Source organism: Pelodiscus sinensis, chromosome 32, assembly GCF_049634645.1.
Source record: "Pelodiscus sinensis isolate JC-2024 chromosome 32, ASM4963464v1, whole genome shotgun sequence".
In the NCBI taxonomy this organism is placed as follows: Eukaryota; Metazoa; Chordata; order Testudines; family Trionychidae; genus Pelodiscus; species Pelodiscus sinensis.
This window is the reverse complement of record NC_134742.1, coordinates 8,367,929-8,382,637: the sequence shown is the minus strand read 5'-3', so window position 1 is coordinate 8,382,637 and position 14,709 is coordinate 8,367,929. Positions and strand designations below refer to the sequence as shown.

At 49.9% G+C, this 14,709-nt stretch overlaps 1 protein-coding gene across 3 annotated transcripts in view; it reads left to right on the top strand.

Annotated features, from left to right (window-relative positions):
* LOC102460271 (uncharacterized) overlaps positions 1-14,392 on the top strand; it is a 116,152-nt gene extending 101,760 nt beyond the window's left edge. For 2 of the 3 annotated variants that reach the window (XM_075913862.1, XM_075913859.1), the window contains 3 exons: positions 3,964-4,164; positions 7,315-7,410; positions 7,686-14,392. In XM_075913862.1, coding sequence (XP_075769977.1) covers positions 3,964-4,164; positions 7,315-7,410; positions 7,686-10,057 — 2,669 coding nt within the window. In that variant the 3' untranslated portion in view covers positions 10,058-14,392. The remainder of the gene's footprint in view (positions 1-3,963; positions 4,165-7,314; positions 7,411-7,685) is intronic. The other variant, XM_075913861.1, reaches the window with a different exon arrangement.
* Positions 14,393-14,709: the final 317 nt, after the last annotated feature.

The following is a 14,709-nucleotide window of genomic DNA, read 5'->3' as shown; positions in this document are numbered from 1 at the left end:
TGCGTGGGGGCGCTTGGCGCGGGCGGAGTAGGTGATGTGTTAGATGGGGGGCAGAGATAGGGGAGGGGTTGACTTGGACCCAAATTACTGTCTCTCGGGAGGGGGGGGGGCAGAGATCATGTGGCACTCACACTGCTTGGCTACATCTACACTGGCAGCTTCTTGCGCAAGAACTTGCCTACTGTCTATTCTGCACTTGCACAAGTAAATTTACAGTCTAGTGTTGGAAAGCAGGGCTTCTTTTGGAAGAGTTATTCCTCGCCCCATGAGGAATGAGCCCTCTGGTGCAAGAGCTCTTCCACAAGAGGCCAGTGTAGACAGGCACCATGAATTTCTTGCGCAAGAAGCCCCTGTGGTTAAAATGGCCATCTGAGCTTTCTTGCACAAGAGAGCGTCCACACTGCCATGGATGCTCTTGCACAAAAGCACATGTCAGTGTACACGCGCTCTTGTAGAAAACTTTTTGGGCAAGAGCTCTTCTGCAAAACAGTCCTTGCGTAAGAAGCTGCCAGTGTAGACGTAGCCCTTGTGTGTAGAGAGCTGCTACACAGGAAAAAACTCATGGGGGGAGGGGGGGAACATTTGCAGCGCATGTAACAAATGCGGTGGGGGGGAGGGGAGCCGGTGACCATATTTTCTAAACCAGCGATTCCCAAAATGTGGGCCGCGGCCCAGTTACCGGTCCTTATAAAAAAAAAAAAAATACCAGTCCTTAGAAAAATGATTGCGCATGATCCTATTAATTTGCGTGACAACGTAGCAGCAGCCCACACTGCCGAGTATGATGGCATGGCCCTCTTGGGAGAGAGCCACTGCCATGGCAGCTCTGTCAGGCATGCTCCTGGGTGGCAGGGCTAGATCCGGCGGGCGCTAGGACTCAGGGAGAAGGCCAGGCACCATGTGCACCAATGGAGAACCCCCGGCACCGGATGCAGCTGGGGGAGCTGATGCCAGCTGATAAAGTGGCCAGGATTGGGGCCAGGAAGGGGGGCAGAGCAACCTGCGGGACAGGTAGGGCCAGCAACACAATTTATTTGCATATTCATCATTTGCTTAATGAATATACAAATAAATGTTACCAGTGCTCCAAAAGCTTGTGAATGGGTTTACTGGTCCCCAGTATCAAAAAGATTGGGAACCACTGTTCTAAACCAAAAAGGGGAACACATTACCCACACCCTGAACCCATTTAGCCACACCCACCTACCACCAGCAGTCCGTCCGTCCCCCTCCCCGGTAAAACTTCAACGGTCAAGATGGGCACATGCCCGGAAGTAAAGGGTGCGGCTCCAAACAAAGAAAACATAATCATTGGATTGGTCACTTGTCTCACCTGGCAGGAGATCAAGTCCAAGAACTTTCACATTAGCTCTATACTCGCATGGAAGTCTCTTACTAAGAGAGGAACAGCCTTTTGACCTTTGCGGTTAGATGAACCTACCATAATGGTGAGATGTGAAGTTTTGCCAACTCCTGTTGCAAAATCTTTTCAGCTTCTGGAGCAAGAAGGTTTTTCATGATTGGTTCACTTTTTGTGCTGATGAAAATGTAGGCCCAAGCAATGTAGAAATTAGCTTACAGGTGCAATCTACAGATCTGAAACTGTGATTGTGTTTTACAGTATGCTATGCAATTACTGCTTCCTTTGCCACAAGCTCCATTTTAACAGAATCATCTTTTATAATACATTTCTTCATTGAAGCACTGGAGGTTGCAGAGCAGACAGCTAACTGATGTTTCTTTGATTGAATATGTGCAGTGATGTCAAATTTCCTGCCATGAGCAACATTTATCTCACTACCGCATTGGGTGCAAAATGTTATGTGTGGGGTGTGGTGTTTCTTTTAAAAAGGCTATTCCTTTTGCCAAGCCTAATTAAAGTGTACATTCTTTTCCTGCTCTTTGCATTCATTTGACACTAAAATAAAATTTTACAATTACATTAGTGGGTTGTGCCCCCTGCTCACTAAGCTTGCTAGTCCCCCCCACCCCTCCTGCCGCTCTGCTTGCCAATTCCCCCCTCCAGATCTCCTCAAAACCTCAATCGTCTCTTATGTGGTCCCCAATTGAGACACCTCCCTCCCCTGGTGCTCCAGTCCCATGTGGGGGAAGGTAGGTAGGACTGAGGTTCAAGGCCTCAGGCCAGATTAACTCCTCTGGGTTCCAGGGTTAATGGATTTTGTGGGCCCCCTCTATATTATGAGGTGGGGCCAAAAATGAAGGGTTCAGTATGTGGGACAGGGCTGCCAGTGAGTGGGATAGGGACAGAGGTGCAGAATCTGGGTGGAAAGTAGGATACAGGAGCAAGCTGTGGGTAGGAGTCTGGCCAGTAGGGAGGGGGCAGGAGCAGGATGCTGGTGGGTGTCTGGCCAAGGAGCAGGGTGTGGGTGGGTGTCTGGCCTGGGGGCAGGGTGCTGGTGGGGGTTTGGCCAGGGGGCAGGAGCAGGGTACTGGTGGGGTCTGGCCAGGGCATAGGGGGCAGGAGCAGCTTGGCCAGTATCTGGGAGTCTCAGCTGGTGCTGTCCCATGCAGCTCTGCCTTTTAAATCTAAGATCCACATGGCTTTTACTAGGTTTAAAATGCAGAGGGAATCAGCTGATTCCTGGTCCAGCTGCAGCTCTCCCCTCTAAAAACTTAGCAAAAGCCATGCTGGTTGTTTTAGATTGAAAAGGCCGAGCCGTGGGACAGGGCCAGCTGAGCTGGGAATAAGCTGATCCCAGTTTGTGCACAGCGCTAGCTCTTCCTTTTAAATTGAGTAAGAGCCATGTGGCTTTTTACAGTTAAGACAGAGCCTGCTCTGTGCACAAACTGGGATCAGCTGATTCTCAGCTCAGCTGGCCCCATCCCCCCAGCTCTGCCTTTTCAATCTAAGAAGAGCAAGTTTTGTGGAGAGGAAGGAGACCACTTACCTGCTGCTGTTTTACTGGTGGCTCCCGAAAGAACTGCCTGCTGGCCAGAGGAATCAAGCACTGTCTCTCAGTGCTCCTATTGGCTGGATTCCAAAGCAGTGGGAAAAATCTGTGAGTGGTGCCTGCACACCTGGGAGGAGGAGGGGTTGGGGAAACAGAAGCATTCAGCCCTTTCTAGCTGTGCTGCTGTTTCCGGGACCTCTTTAGTGTTTTTCGGGGCACTGGGACAAGAAACAGAGACTGAAATCCAGGACTGTCCCAGATTTTTGGGGCTGTATGGTCACCATACCCATCTGTCCTTTCCATCCCTCACTTGCTGCCTCCTCCCTGTCCTTTCATGCCCTGCAGCCCCCCAGCCGCCCCTATGCTGTCAGGTCCCAGGAGAGGGGAGAGTCCTCTGGCTGCTCAGGCCAGGAGGTAGCAGAGCACTAGTGTGCGGGTGTGGGGGAAGGGTCAATTTGTCACCTTCCCAGTGTGAGAGAAGTGTAGGGGAGGTATTCACCACTGACAGCTCTGTGTGCACGAAGCTGGTCAAGGCACCATTGTGCAAAAAGCTGGGGTCCCAAAGTGTGTTCTGTGCTGCTGGCAGTTTCTGCATCTCTTAGCCCCATGTTCCCAGTGTAGCATTTCCTGTCTGCACTGCAGTTTTTCGTGCTGTTTGTACTTGCATTTCCTGTGGCATTTTATTCTTTTGGATCCCCTGGTATCAAGGTAGCAGATTTCCTGGATTGGTGTCAGAGCTCTTACACCTAAACCTGTATTCAGGCAGGTGAAGTTGCAGCTTTTTTTTTTAAATAAAAAACACTGGGCATTGAGAACTGAACCCCATTGTTGCAGATGCAATAATGTTGAAACTCAAGCCAGTGAGAGAAATTAATATGGATTTGGGGTCTCACTGGTGTGTGCTGTTTATGTAATATTGAGACTCAAGAATTTGCCCAAATGGCTGTCCAGCATGTGCATCATCTGTCACAGAGTCTAGGTAGAATGGGAGTGTGGAAAGGGTTAAAAAAACCCTTCTGAAATGTCTCCAATCCCCCTTCTCCCACTGCAGGCTGCAGAACACCCATGTCTTGCTCCAGTTCAGCCCATGGCCTACAGAGCCAGGAAAAGAAAATGGCTATGGTGGAGCCGGTGACCTTCGAGGAGGTGGCTGTGTATTTCTCTGAGGAGGAATGGGCTCTGCTGGACCCGGGTCAGAGAGCCCTCTATTGGGATGTGATGCAGGAGAATTATGAGGCTGTGAGCTGGCTGGGTAAGGATTCCTGTCCCATCGGGTAACAGAAGCTGGGTGAGGAGCAGCTGGGTTGGGTTTGGTTCAGGGTCCCTCATTGTCTCCTGCCTCCCAATGTCAGGAGTATCCATCCAATAAATCCTGGCTCCTGTGTTAGGGTATGTCTACACTACAAAGTTAGTTCGAACTAACGGACGTTAGTTCGAACTAACTTTAATAGGCGCTACACTAGCGCTCCGCTAGTTCGAATTTGAATCGAACTAGCAGAGCGCTTAGTTCGAACTAGGTAAACCTCATTTTACGAGGATTAAGCCTAGTTCGAACTAGCTAGTTCGAATTAAGGGGTGTGTAGCCCCTTAATTCGAACTAGTGGGAGGCTAGCCCTCCCCAGGTTTCCCTGGTGGCCACTCTGGCCAACACCAGGGAAACTCTATGCCCCCCTCCCGGCCCCGGACCCCTTAAAGGGGCACGGGCTGGCTACGGTGCCCGTGCCAGGTGCAAGCCTGCCAGTGCCCAGCCGGCAGATCCTGCACCTGGCACGGCACAGAGCCACCCACCCAATGTCCCCCAGCCCACCCCCTCTTCCCGGGACCAGGCTGGCGGCTCCCGGGAGCTTGCCCTGGACCGCAAGAGGTGGGCACCTTCCTGGGCTAGTGCGGACATCGTGGACCTCGTCCACGATCTCCGCACTAGGCACAGGAAAGTGGCCGTCTAGGACAGGAGAGCTGCCAGCCTGGCCACCCAGGAGCAGGTGTGCATGAAAATCAAGGGGGTCCACTGAGACCCCCGACCCTGAGCCCTGAGCTTACAATGGCCGTCCTGGGTCAGACCAAAGGTCCATCTAGCCCAGTAGCCTGTCTGCCGACAGCGGCCAACCCTAGGGACCCTGGAGGGGATGGACCGAAGACAGTGACCAAGGCATTTGTCTCGTGCCATCCCTCTCCAGCCTTCCACAAACTTTGGGCAGGGACACCACTCCTACCCCCTGGCTAAGACTACTCCATGGACCCAACCTCCATGACTTGATCTCACTTCCCTTTAAACTCTGTTCTAGTTGTAGCCTTCACAGCCTCCTGCAGCAAGGAGTTCCGCAGGTTAACTATTTGCTTTCTGAAGAACAACTTTCTCTTACTAGTTTGAAGCCTGCTACCCATTCCTTTCCTTTGGTGTCCTCTAGTCCTTCTTTATGGGAACTCATGAAGAACTTTTCTGAATGCACCCTCTCCACCCAACCCCTGCTTTTAGAGACCTCTATCCTGTCTCCCCTCCGTCTCCTCTTTTCTAAGCTGAACAGTCCCAGTCTCTGTAGCCTCTCTTCATCTGGGACCTGTTCCCAACCCCTGATCATGTTAGTTGCCCTCCCCTCTCCCAGCCTTTCTCTTCCCCTCTCCCACCTCCTTTTCCCAGTCTCCCCCAGTTTTGTTCAATAAAGACAGAGTCAATGTTGGAGGAAACGTTATCTTTATTTTGTACATCAATGAGAAGGGGGGCTAGGGAAGGGTAAGTGGAAGGAGGTGAGGGAGGAATGGGGCACGAGCCCCCGATGGGGACGACTGGGCTGGCTCTGCGGGCTTCTGGGGGTGGAAGCTCTCCTGCAGCCCCCCAATTGCCCCCTCTCCCCAGATGGCAGCCTGCGGCAAGTGCAGCCGGGCTGATGGCCAAGTGGTGTGATGTGCCCAGTGTGGGTACTCCGGGCACTCCAAGCCAGAACTTCTTTGCAAGCGGGGCACCCCTTAGAACTGTGTGTCCGGGGTGGGGGTCGGGACCCTTTAAGCGCAGCCCTCGGCTAGCCTGAGACAGCATCTCCATGCTCTAAGTCCTCCTCTTATGCCCTGCCGGCATTGCTTCCGGCCATCCTTAAGCCCTGTTCAGAGTCCACTCAATGTGGACTTGCTAGTTCGAATTAGCAAAACGCTAATTCGAACTAGTTTTTAGTTCTAGACGCGTTAGTTCGAATTAGCTTAGTTCGAATTAAGTAATTCGAACTAAGTTAGTTCGAACTAGCGCTGTAGTGTAGACGTACCCTTTGAGACTGTCCCTTCCATACCCTTTCCCAGGGAAGCAAGTTCAGGAACATAACAGTGGTGCTGCTCTTCTCACAGCCAAGGTCTCAATGTGCTTCCACACCATCTTGCCCATGTTGTGCCTTGGCCCGAAGTGTGAGTGGAAGGGCCCAGACAGGAACGGCAGATACCAGAGGTCTGGGTCCAGCTGCTGTTAGTGCCTGCAGGGTCCCCTTTGTGCCAGTGGGTTGAGTCCCTGGAAGGGGGGAGGGGGTGTAGTCTTAGAGACCTTTCCTGCCTCTGGTAGATTCTGTGCAGCCCAGAGGGGGCACCAAATGTCAGTCCAGACTGGCCACAAGAGGGAGGCTGGGAAACCACACAGAATCTGCTGCTGGTGGCAGAGTAGAACTGAGGCTGCAGAGGGGGAGCTGATCTGCAACAAAACCCACAAGCAACAGAGAAGCAGCACAGCCCATTTCTGCCCTGGCTGGCCGTGAGAGTGGCAGGTGTTGTGGGTATCTGGCAGGGTCCACCCAGCCAGGCAGTTGAGACCAGGAGTGTGGAGCATGGACACAGCCTGAAGCAGCCAACCAAGGGATCATTTTGTCCTCCAACAACTTCCTCTGCCTCCTTCTGGATCAAGTAGAGCATCTGAGCCAAAGAGCAAGGCGAGCCAAGCCCCCCAGCCAGGAGTTTTGGGCACAGAGTCCTTGGGGCTCCAGAGCTCTTCTGAGTCCTTTCTCTCCAAGCCCTAGTGACCCGCCATGTGGCAATTGCAGTCTTAACCCTGCCTATAGTGTCAGCCCTGTAAGCCCTCACTAGAGCTCCCCTTCTGAGCAGTGTGTTCCTGTCCTTCCCTTGGATGGGGGAATGGAACAGGCCATAAGGGAAAATTAGTTGTACCTTAGAGATAGCTCAGCAGATAACTCCGCTCCTCTGGGGAATCAGCTGGGCCATTCTTGAGGCAGGGGGGATGCACCTTTATTGCAGGTGAGTGTGTCCTTGGATCTTCTGCCAGCCAGAGCCCAGTCTGTGCAAGGTGGGGAAGGAGCCTCTCTGGGTGGGCAACTCAGATCCTGGCTCTGGAAGCAGTAATGGCACAAACCTCAATGAACAAGATCCCCACTTAGTTAATTGCACCCCTGAACAGGATTTCCTGTCTCCACAGCGAATGTGATCTCCTGGGTGGAGCGAGGGGAAGACCTGTGGGTCTTGGATCTCCAGGGCTGTAAGGAAGGGGAGATCATCAGAGACACCCACACAGGTGAGCATTCAGCTAAATTGACTCAGAAACCCATTTTTGTGTCCTCATAGCAGGTGTCACTTGTGCATTTTCATCAAGTCTAACTGCCCCTTCGGCCTGTCTGAGGGTGCTGGGTGGGGGAAAAGATTATAGAGAAGGAGGGTGAACTCAGCTCATGATTATTCAATATTTCAAGCCATTCTTTAGGTATGTTCCCTTTTTCTATTTCTCTGTTAGTTTCCTTTCAGCTCAGCACAGGGAATAACTCCTGTCTGGATTCTCTCTCTCTGTCTCAGCAGGTGATGGGATGCTGAGTGAGAACCATGAGAAGAGTCTTCAGCAGGAACGACCAGAGCGAATGGCTCCAAGTGGGGTGGTGTTGGAAAGATCTGAAGGGCATGTTTCTCAGAGTCCTGAACAAGGAGAGACCTGTGAGAGTCAGTGTACCCCACAAAGGTGTCAGGGAAACTATACAGGAGAGGGGCAGGGTAAATCCAGTCACAGAAGCAAAGGGGTGAAAACAAACACAGAAACTGTTCAACAGAAAATCCCCCATCAACAGTCACCTTGCACTTGCAGTGATTGTGCAACTCTTTTTAAACATGAAAAGGAACACACAGGAGAGAAGCCCTTCAAATGCTCTTTTTGTGGGACGAGTTTCAGTGAGAGCTCAGACCTTGATAAACATAACAAATCCCACACAGGAGAGAAACCCTTCAGCTGCTCTGACTGTGGGAAAAGCTTCAGTCACAGTTCAAACTTTGTTGCACACAGGAGAACCCACACAGGAGAGAAACCTTTCAGCTGCTCTGATTGTGGGAAAAGCTTCAGTCAGAGGTCACATCTTCTTAGACACAGGAGAAGTCACACAGGGGATAAACCCTTCAGCTGCTCTGACTGTAGAAAAAGCTTCAAGGAGAGGTCAGATCTTGTGAAACATGAAAGAAGCCACACAGGAGAGAAACCTTTCAGTTGCTCTGATTGTGGGAAAAGCTTCAGTTGCAGTTCACACCGTATTGAACATTGGAGAAGCCACAGAGGGGAGAAACCCTACAGCTGCTCTGACTGTGGGAAAAGCTTCAGTCTGCAGTCAAATCTTGCTAGACATAAGAGAATCCACAAAGGGGAAAAACCCTTCAGCTGCTCTGACTGTGGGAAATGCTTCAGTCGGCGTGCCCACCTCATTGAACACCAGATAATACATACAAGAGAAACATCCCATAACTGCTCCGAATGCGGACAAGGCTTCAAACGCAGGTCAGACTTTATTAAACATAGCAGGACCCACGCAAGGAAGAAACCTTTCAGCTGCTCTGATTGTGGGAAAAGCTTCAGTTGCAGTTCACACCTTATTATACATTGGAGAAGCCACAAAGGGGAGAAACCCTTCACTTGCTCTGACTGTGGGAAAAGCTTCAGTTTGCAGTCAAATCTCACCAGACATAAGAGAATCCACAAAGGGGAGAAACCCTTCAGCTGCTCTGACTGTGGGAAATGCTTCAGTCGGCGCTCCCACCTCATTGATCACCAGATAATACATACAAGAGAGACAGACCATAACTGCTCTGATGGTGGAAAAGGCTTTGAAGACAGATCAGACTTGGTTCATCATAAGAAAGCCCACACAGGAGAGAAACCCTTCACCTGTTCTGACTGTGGGAAAAGCTTCAGTCAGAGTTCAAGTCTTGTTGCACATAGGAGAACCCACACAGGAGAGAAGCCTTTCAGCTGCTCTGACTGTGGGAAAAGCTTCAGTCAGAGATCACACCTTATTAGACATAGGAGAACTCACACAGGGGAGAAACCCTTCACCTGCTCTTACTGCAGAAAAAGCTTCAAGGAGAGGTCAGACCTTGCTAAACATGAAGGAATCCACACAAGAGAGAAAACCTTCACCTGCTCTGACTGCGGGAAATACTTCGGTGAGCACTCGGACCTTATTGATCACCAGATAAAACATACAAGAGAGACACTCCATAACTGCTCTGATTGTGGAAAAGCCTTCAAACAGAGGTCACACTTTATTCAACATAAGAGAGCCCACACAGGGGAGAAACCTTTCAGCTGCTCTGACTGTGGGAAGAGCTTCAGTCAGAGTTCAAGTCTTGTCGCACATAGGAGAACCCACACAGGAGAGAGACCTTTCAGCTGCTCTGACTGTGGGAAAAGCTTCAGTCAGAGGTCACACCTTGTTAGACATAAGAGAATCCACACAGGGGAGAAACCTTTCAGCTGCTCTGACTGTAGAAAAAGCTTCAAGGAAAGGTCAGACCTTGTGAAACATGAAAGAAGCCATACAGTAGAGAAACCCTTCAGCTGCTCTGACTGTGGGAAAAGCTTCAGTTGCAGCTCACACCTTAATACACATTGGAGAAGCCACAAAGGGGAGAAACCTTTCACCTGCTCTGACTGTGGAAAATGCTTCAGTCAGAGCTCAAATCTTGTTATCCACAGGAGAATCCACACAGGAGAGAAACCCTTCAGATGCTCTGCCTGTGGGAAATGCTTCAGTCGGTACTCCCACCTCATTGATCACCAGATAATACACACAAGAGAGACACCCCATAATTGCTTTGATTGTGGAAAAGGCTTCAAACACAGGTCAGACTTCATTCAACATAACAGAACCCACACAGGGGAGAAACCCTATAACCTGAGTTCCCTTTAAGCCATGTCTGGGCAAATTACAAGCCTGCAGGCCAGATTAGCCCACAGAAGCAGTGGGGAGCCTCAGGCTGGTTGCCTTGCTTTCCCTGCAGCCCTGCAAGCCACTTGGAAATAGGAATGTTAAATTTCATTTAATCAGCTAATTGATGGAATTTCCCTGGACTAGTCTGATAGAGGCAGCAAGATGGGAGGGAGCAACTAGCTGAGGGAGTAGTCAACTATCTGATAAGCTTATGCTTATTGGATAGTGTGAAAAGCCCTAATATCCCTGCTTTGAGGCCTTTCCATACCCTGCCCAGCAACAGGAGGAGAAGAGAGGTCTTCCAAGCAGAACAGAGTGGCAGCTTCTGTGGTAGCCAATCAGGGTGCAGCAGGATGATATAAAAGAAGCTGCTAGGTCAGGGCTTGGCAGTTCATTCCTGGAGCTCAACCCAGCTCAACTAATGGCTGACTGGGAGAAGATCAGTACTCTGGACAGCTCCGAGTAGGCGTTAGACTTCATACCTGGTCGGAATCAGGTCCCATGGCTGACTATTCAGTAAGCCAATGGCAACCCTTGCAGAACCCGAACAGGGAGAACTTGATCACAAGGCCCTAGAGAAAGGGCTGGATGGAATAGCTTCCTGGAGAAGTGGCCCAGGGAGCGTGACGACAACCAATCACTTTGAGACTCTGCAGGTAACTGCTACTTATAGGGTCTGTGGGCTTGAACCCACAGGAGTGGGTGGGCCTGGGTCCCTTCCCCCAACCCCCCAGCAGCCGCAACAGAGGTAAAAGAAGAGGTCTGGCCCCAGGCCACATACCAGAAACTTACTCTCCTGCAGACAGCTGAGTAGAGACTATAAGACTCTCCTCAGCCACTGAGTGGTGCTCACAAGAAGGGCAGAACCCTTTACACTGGTACCAGGAGTGGGAGTTATGAGCCATCCCTGCATACAAGGGGTAATGGAGGAGTGGGAGAGTCTGCTGGCCCAGCAGCAGCATAGCACTGCAGAGGCACTTGCTGGAAGCACAGCAAGAGGCAGAATGAGCAGCCCTGCAGTAGCCCTGCAGTAGCAGAGAGTACTTATGCAGGTACTTCAGCTCTAGCAGCAGAGGCTGCCACTCTGTTCTGCTTGGAGGACCATTCTTCTATTTCTGTTACTGGGCAGGGTGTGGAAAAGCCTCCCACAGGGGTATTGGGGCCTTGTCCATTCCATCACAGATAGTTAATTAGTCACTTATATCCCCACCTGGTAACATGGCTGCTGGGCCCTATTTCCCATTAAAACTGTAATCCTGGAGGGGACAGGGAAAGCTTCAGGTACTGCCTGTGCCCCTAGCAAAATCCCATTGGCTGGCTTATGGCCAGAAACTGGCCCATGGGACCTTCCTGTTTAAATAACAGGCAGCCGCAAAGCACCATACCCCCTCCCCTCTTGTTCACACAAGCACGTGGCTGGGTATGCTGGCTGGCTGACTAAGAAACATTTTAACCTCTGCTCTGCAGGCAGGCAGACTTGGCTGTTGGCTGTCTCCTGGCTAGAGTTTGCTTCTGGAACTCCAGTCTCTCCCCTCCTTCTCCCAGATCGGGCACTCCAATATCTTTCCCCAGATCACAATCACTTCCTACACTAAGTCACATCCCAAAACCCTGCACCCAATCCCCTGCCCTAGGTCACAACTGCCTCCTTCACCCAGACTCCCTCCCAAACTCCATTCTCTTCCTGCACCCCAACCCCCTTTCCCAAGCTCCCTTCTGCACCCAACCTCCATCCCCAACCCTGCACCTCCTCCATTAATATCGTGGAAGAGTGCAGCCCTGGATCACTTTCTAAGATCTTGGAAAGCCCCCCCCCCCCATAAAAAATTATTGCCTAACTCTGCTTTAAGCTGTGTGGCCATGTGGCTCTTCTGCAGAATATTCAATGCCATGTGAGCTCTTAGGTCTCTGAGGGTGGGGAGAGGGGGAGATACCTCTATCCAGTGGTCTCAACCCCGGACCAGAGCTGCCTTGGCCAGAGGATAGTTGGCTATCCTGCAGCTGCAGAGCTACCATGGCAAAAAGATTTCTTCCCCCTCTCCCCCTTCACAATAGCACCATAACTGCGACAGAGACAGAGTGAGCTCATGGGAGTTTTCTCTCCTGGATGTAGCCTTTCAGTGGCCTGCATTCAATCCTCTCTATCCTTGAGATCACCCCCTTAGCTGGAGCCCTCAATTAGCCCTGAGGCCCTCATCCCTAGCCCCACCCCAGAGCCAGCCCTCACACCCCTGTTCCTCAACTTTTTGCCCAGCCCTGAGCCTCCTTTGCACAATCCAAACTGCTGATCCCCACTCCTACCACATGAACTTAGTTCTGGGCACCAATACAGAGATGGTGTCACATTCCCTCCCTGTTGGTGCCCCTAACAAAACTCATTCTACGCATGTGTGGGAAAAATTCAGTGGAACAGAGTATAAATGCCCTAAGTGTGATAAAAGCTTCAGTGAGAGCCCAGTCCTTGTTAGACATAGGAGAAGCCACACTGCAGAGAAACCCCCTCAGCTTCTCTAGTGCCACAACTGGCACCATACCTTCCATAGATGAAGGTTATAAAAACCAATCATACCAAATCCAAGCAGGTTCTCACAATCCCCAAGAATCTGCCGCATTTCCAGGTCCATTTATACTTTAGATCCTACCTAAAAGAGCATGCTGTGGCAGTCCTTTAGAATCTAAAATCAAATGATTTATCAATAATGAAAGAAAGAAAGTGTTGAGAGTAAAATTGTTAAAAGAAACAAAATACATATACCTGTTGCAATGTTCCTGGTGCAGGCTTGTAACGGAGATGGAATAAACAGCTATCTTAAATCTCTCTGGATCACATCCTTTGTTAGGGTGGGCCATCAGTCCTTTTGGGCTCAATTTATAGCAAAGATGCTCCTGAAGTGATAAGCTGGAATAAAGACAAAAATGGAGAAACCTCAGGGCCCCCTTTATACTCTTGCCCTTGTGGAGGGAATTCCATTGTTCTTGCTGTGTGAAAGTACCTTCTAAAATGGAGTTTGTCACTTGACCAAGTCACCTGTCTCTTCACGACTCTCCTTTTATACAAGACCCATGTCTTATATGTTGGTGTGAAGGTACACAGCAAAGTCTTCAGCTGTGGATTGGCACCACTTGAGGTGCATTGTCAGTCAAGTATTTCTATACATATGATTAGTGACACTTTCTCAACAGGTGGGTGAAGCCTGTTGTTAATCTCCCAAAAACAAAACACCAAATAGAAGTACAGAGCCAGTACTCATAACTTGAAGTAAAAAATGATACATGTGTATGAGTACAAAAATTCTTCTAAAGACAAAAGTAGTATCTGTTGTTATTCGTGGTCCCTTTCTGTCAGTGTTGCAGTCAGATGATTTTAAAAACCATAAATATCACTTATTTCAGATATTTTAATTTGAAATTTCATGGTCGTGTAATTGTTGGGATCCTGACCAATAAAGGAATTGTGGGGTGTGGAGAGGTGTCACAAGGTTATTGTTGGAGGAGTTGTGATATTGCTACCATTCTGTGCTGCATTCGGAGCTGGGTATGTAGCCAGTAGCCCCCACTCTCTGGGTACTTTTCTCTGAAGGCACTGCACAAGTAAAGGTGGCAATACTACAACCCCTCTGAAATAAGCTATATGATTGTCTCATGCAGGCACTGAGACCCTGCAATTCTGCCTGTCTACGTGGCCCCGCCTTTGGAACTGGAAGCGTTTCAGAGAACACTAACATTGAGGCCCTGGATTTCAATCTCTTCCCTAGCACCTAAATTTGCTTCCAGGACCTCTTGCCTATCTTTCCCTATGTCATTGATACCTGGATGTACCATGACCACCGGCATGTCATAGAATCATATGATAAAATCCTAAGGCTGGAAGAGACCTCAGGTGGTCATCGAGTCCAGCACTCTGCCCAAAGCGGGATGAGCCCAACTAAATCAGCCCAGCCAGGGCTTTGTCAGGCTGGTACTTAACCTCTAGAGATGGAGATTCCACCACCTCCCTAGGGAACCCATTCCAGAACTTTACCACCCTCCTAGTGAAATAGTTTTTCCTAATATCCAACCTAGACCTCTCCCACTGTAACTTGAGACCATTGTTCCTTGTTCTGCCATCCGTCACTACTGTGAACAGCCTTTCTCCATCCTCTTTGTAACCTCCTTTCAGGAAGTTGAAGGCTGCTGACAAATCCCTCCTCACTCTTCTCTTTAGCAGACTAAACAAGTACAAATCCTTCAGCCTCTTCTTGTAGGTCACATGTTCCAGCCCCTAAACATTTTGGTTGCACTCTTCTGGACCCTCTTCAGTGCGTCCACTTTCCATGGAGGGTGGGTGGGGTGGGCAGAACTGGACACAGTACTCCAGATGTGGCTTCACCAGTGCTGAATAGAGGGGAATAATAATTTCTCTAGATCTGCTGGAAATGCCTCTCCTAATGCATCCTAAGGTCTACACAGCAACATTATTTCAAAATAACTTAGTCCATGTCAACACAGCAGACAATTATTTTGAATAGTGTTGAAACACTGTCATACTGGAGGACTTCTCACTCCACCTCTTGTAACCCTCATTGTATGAAGAGTAAGGGAAATTGGAGGAAGAGTGCTCTATTTCAAAATAAGTGCTGTATAGACATTCC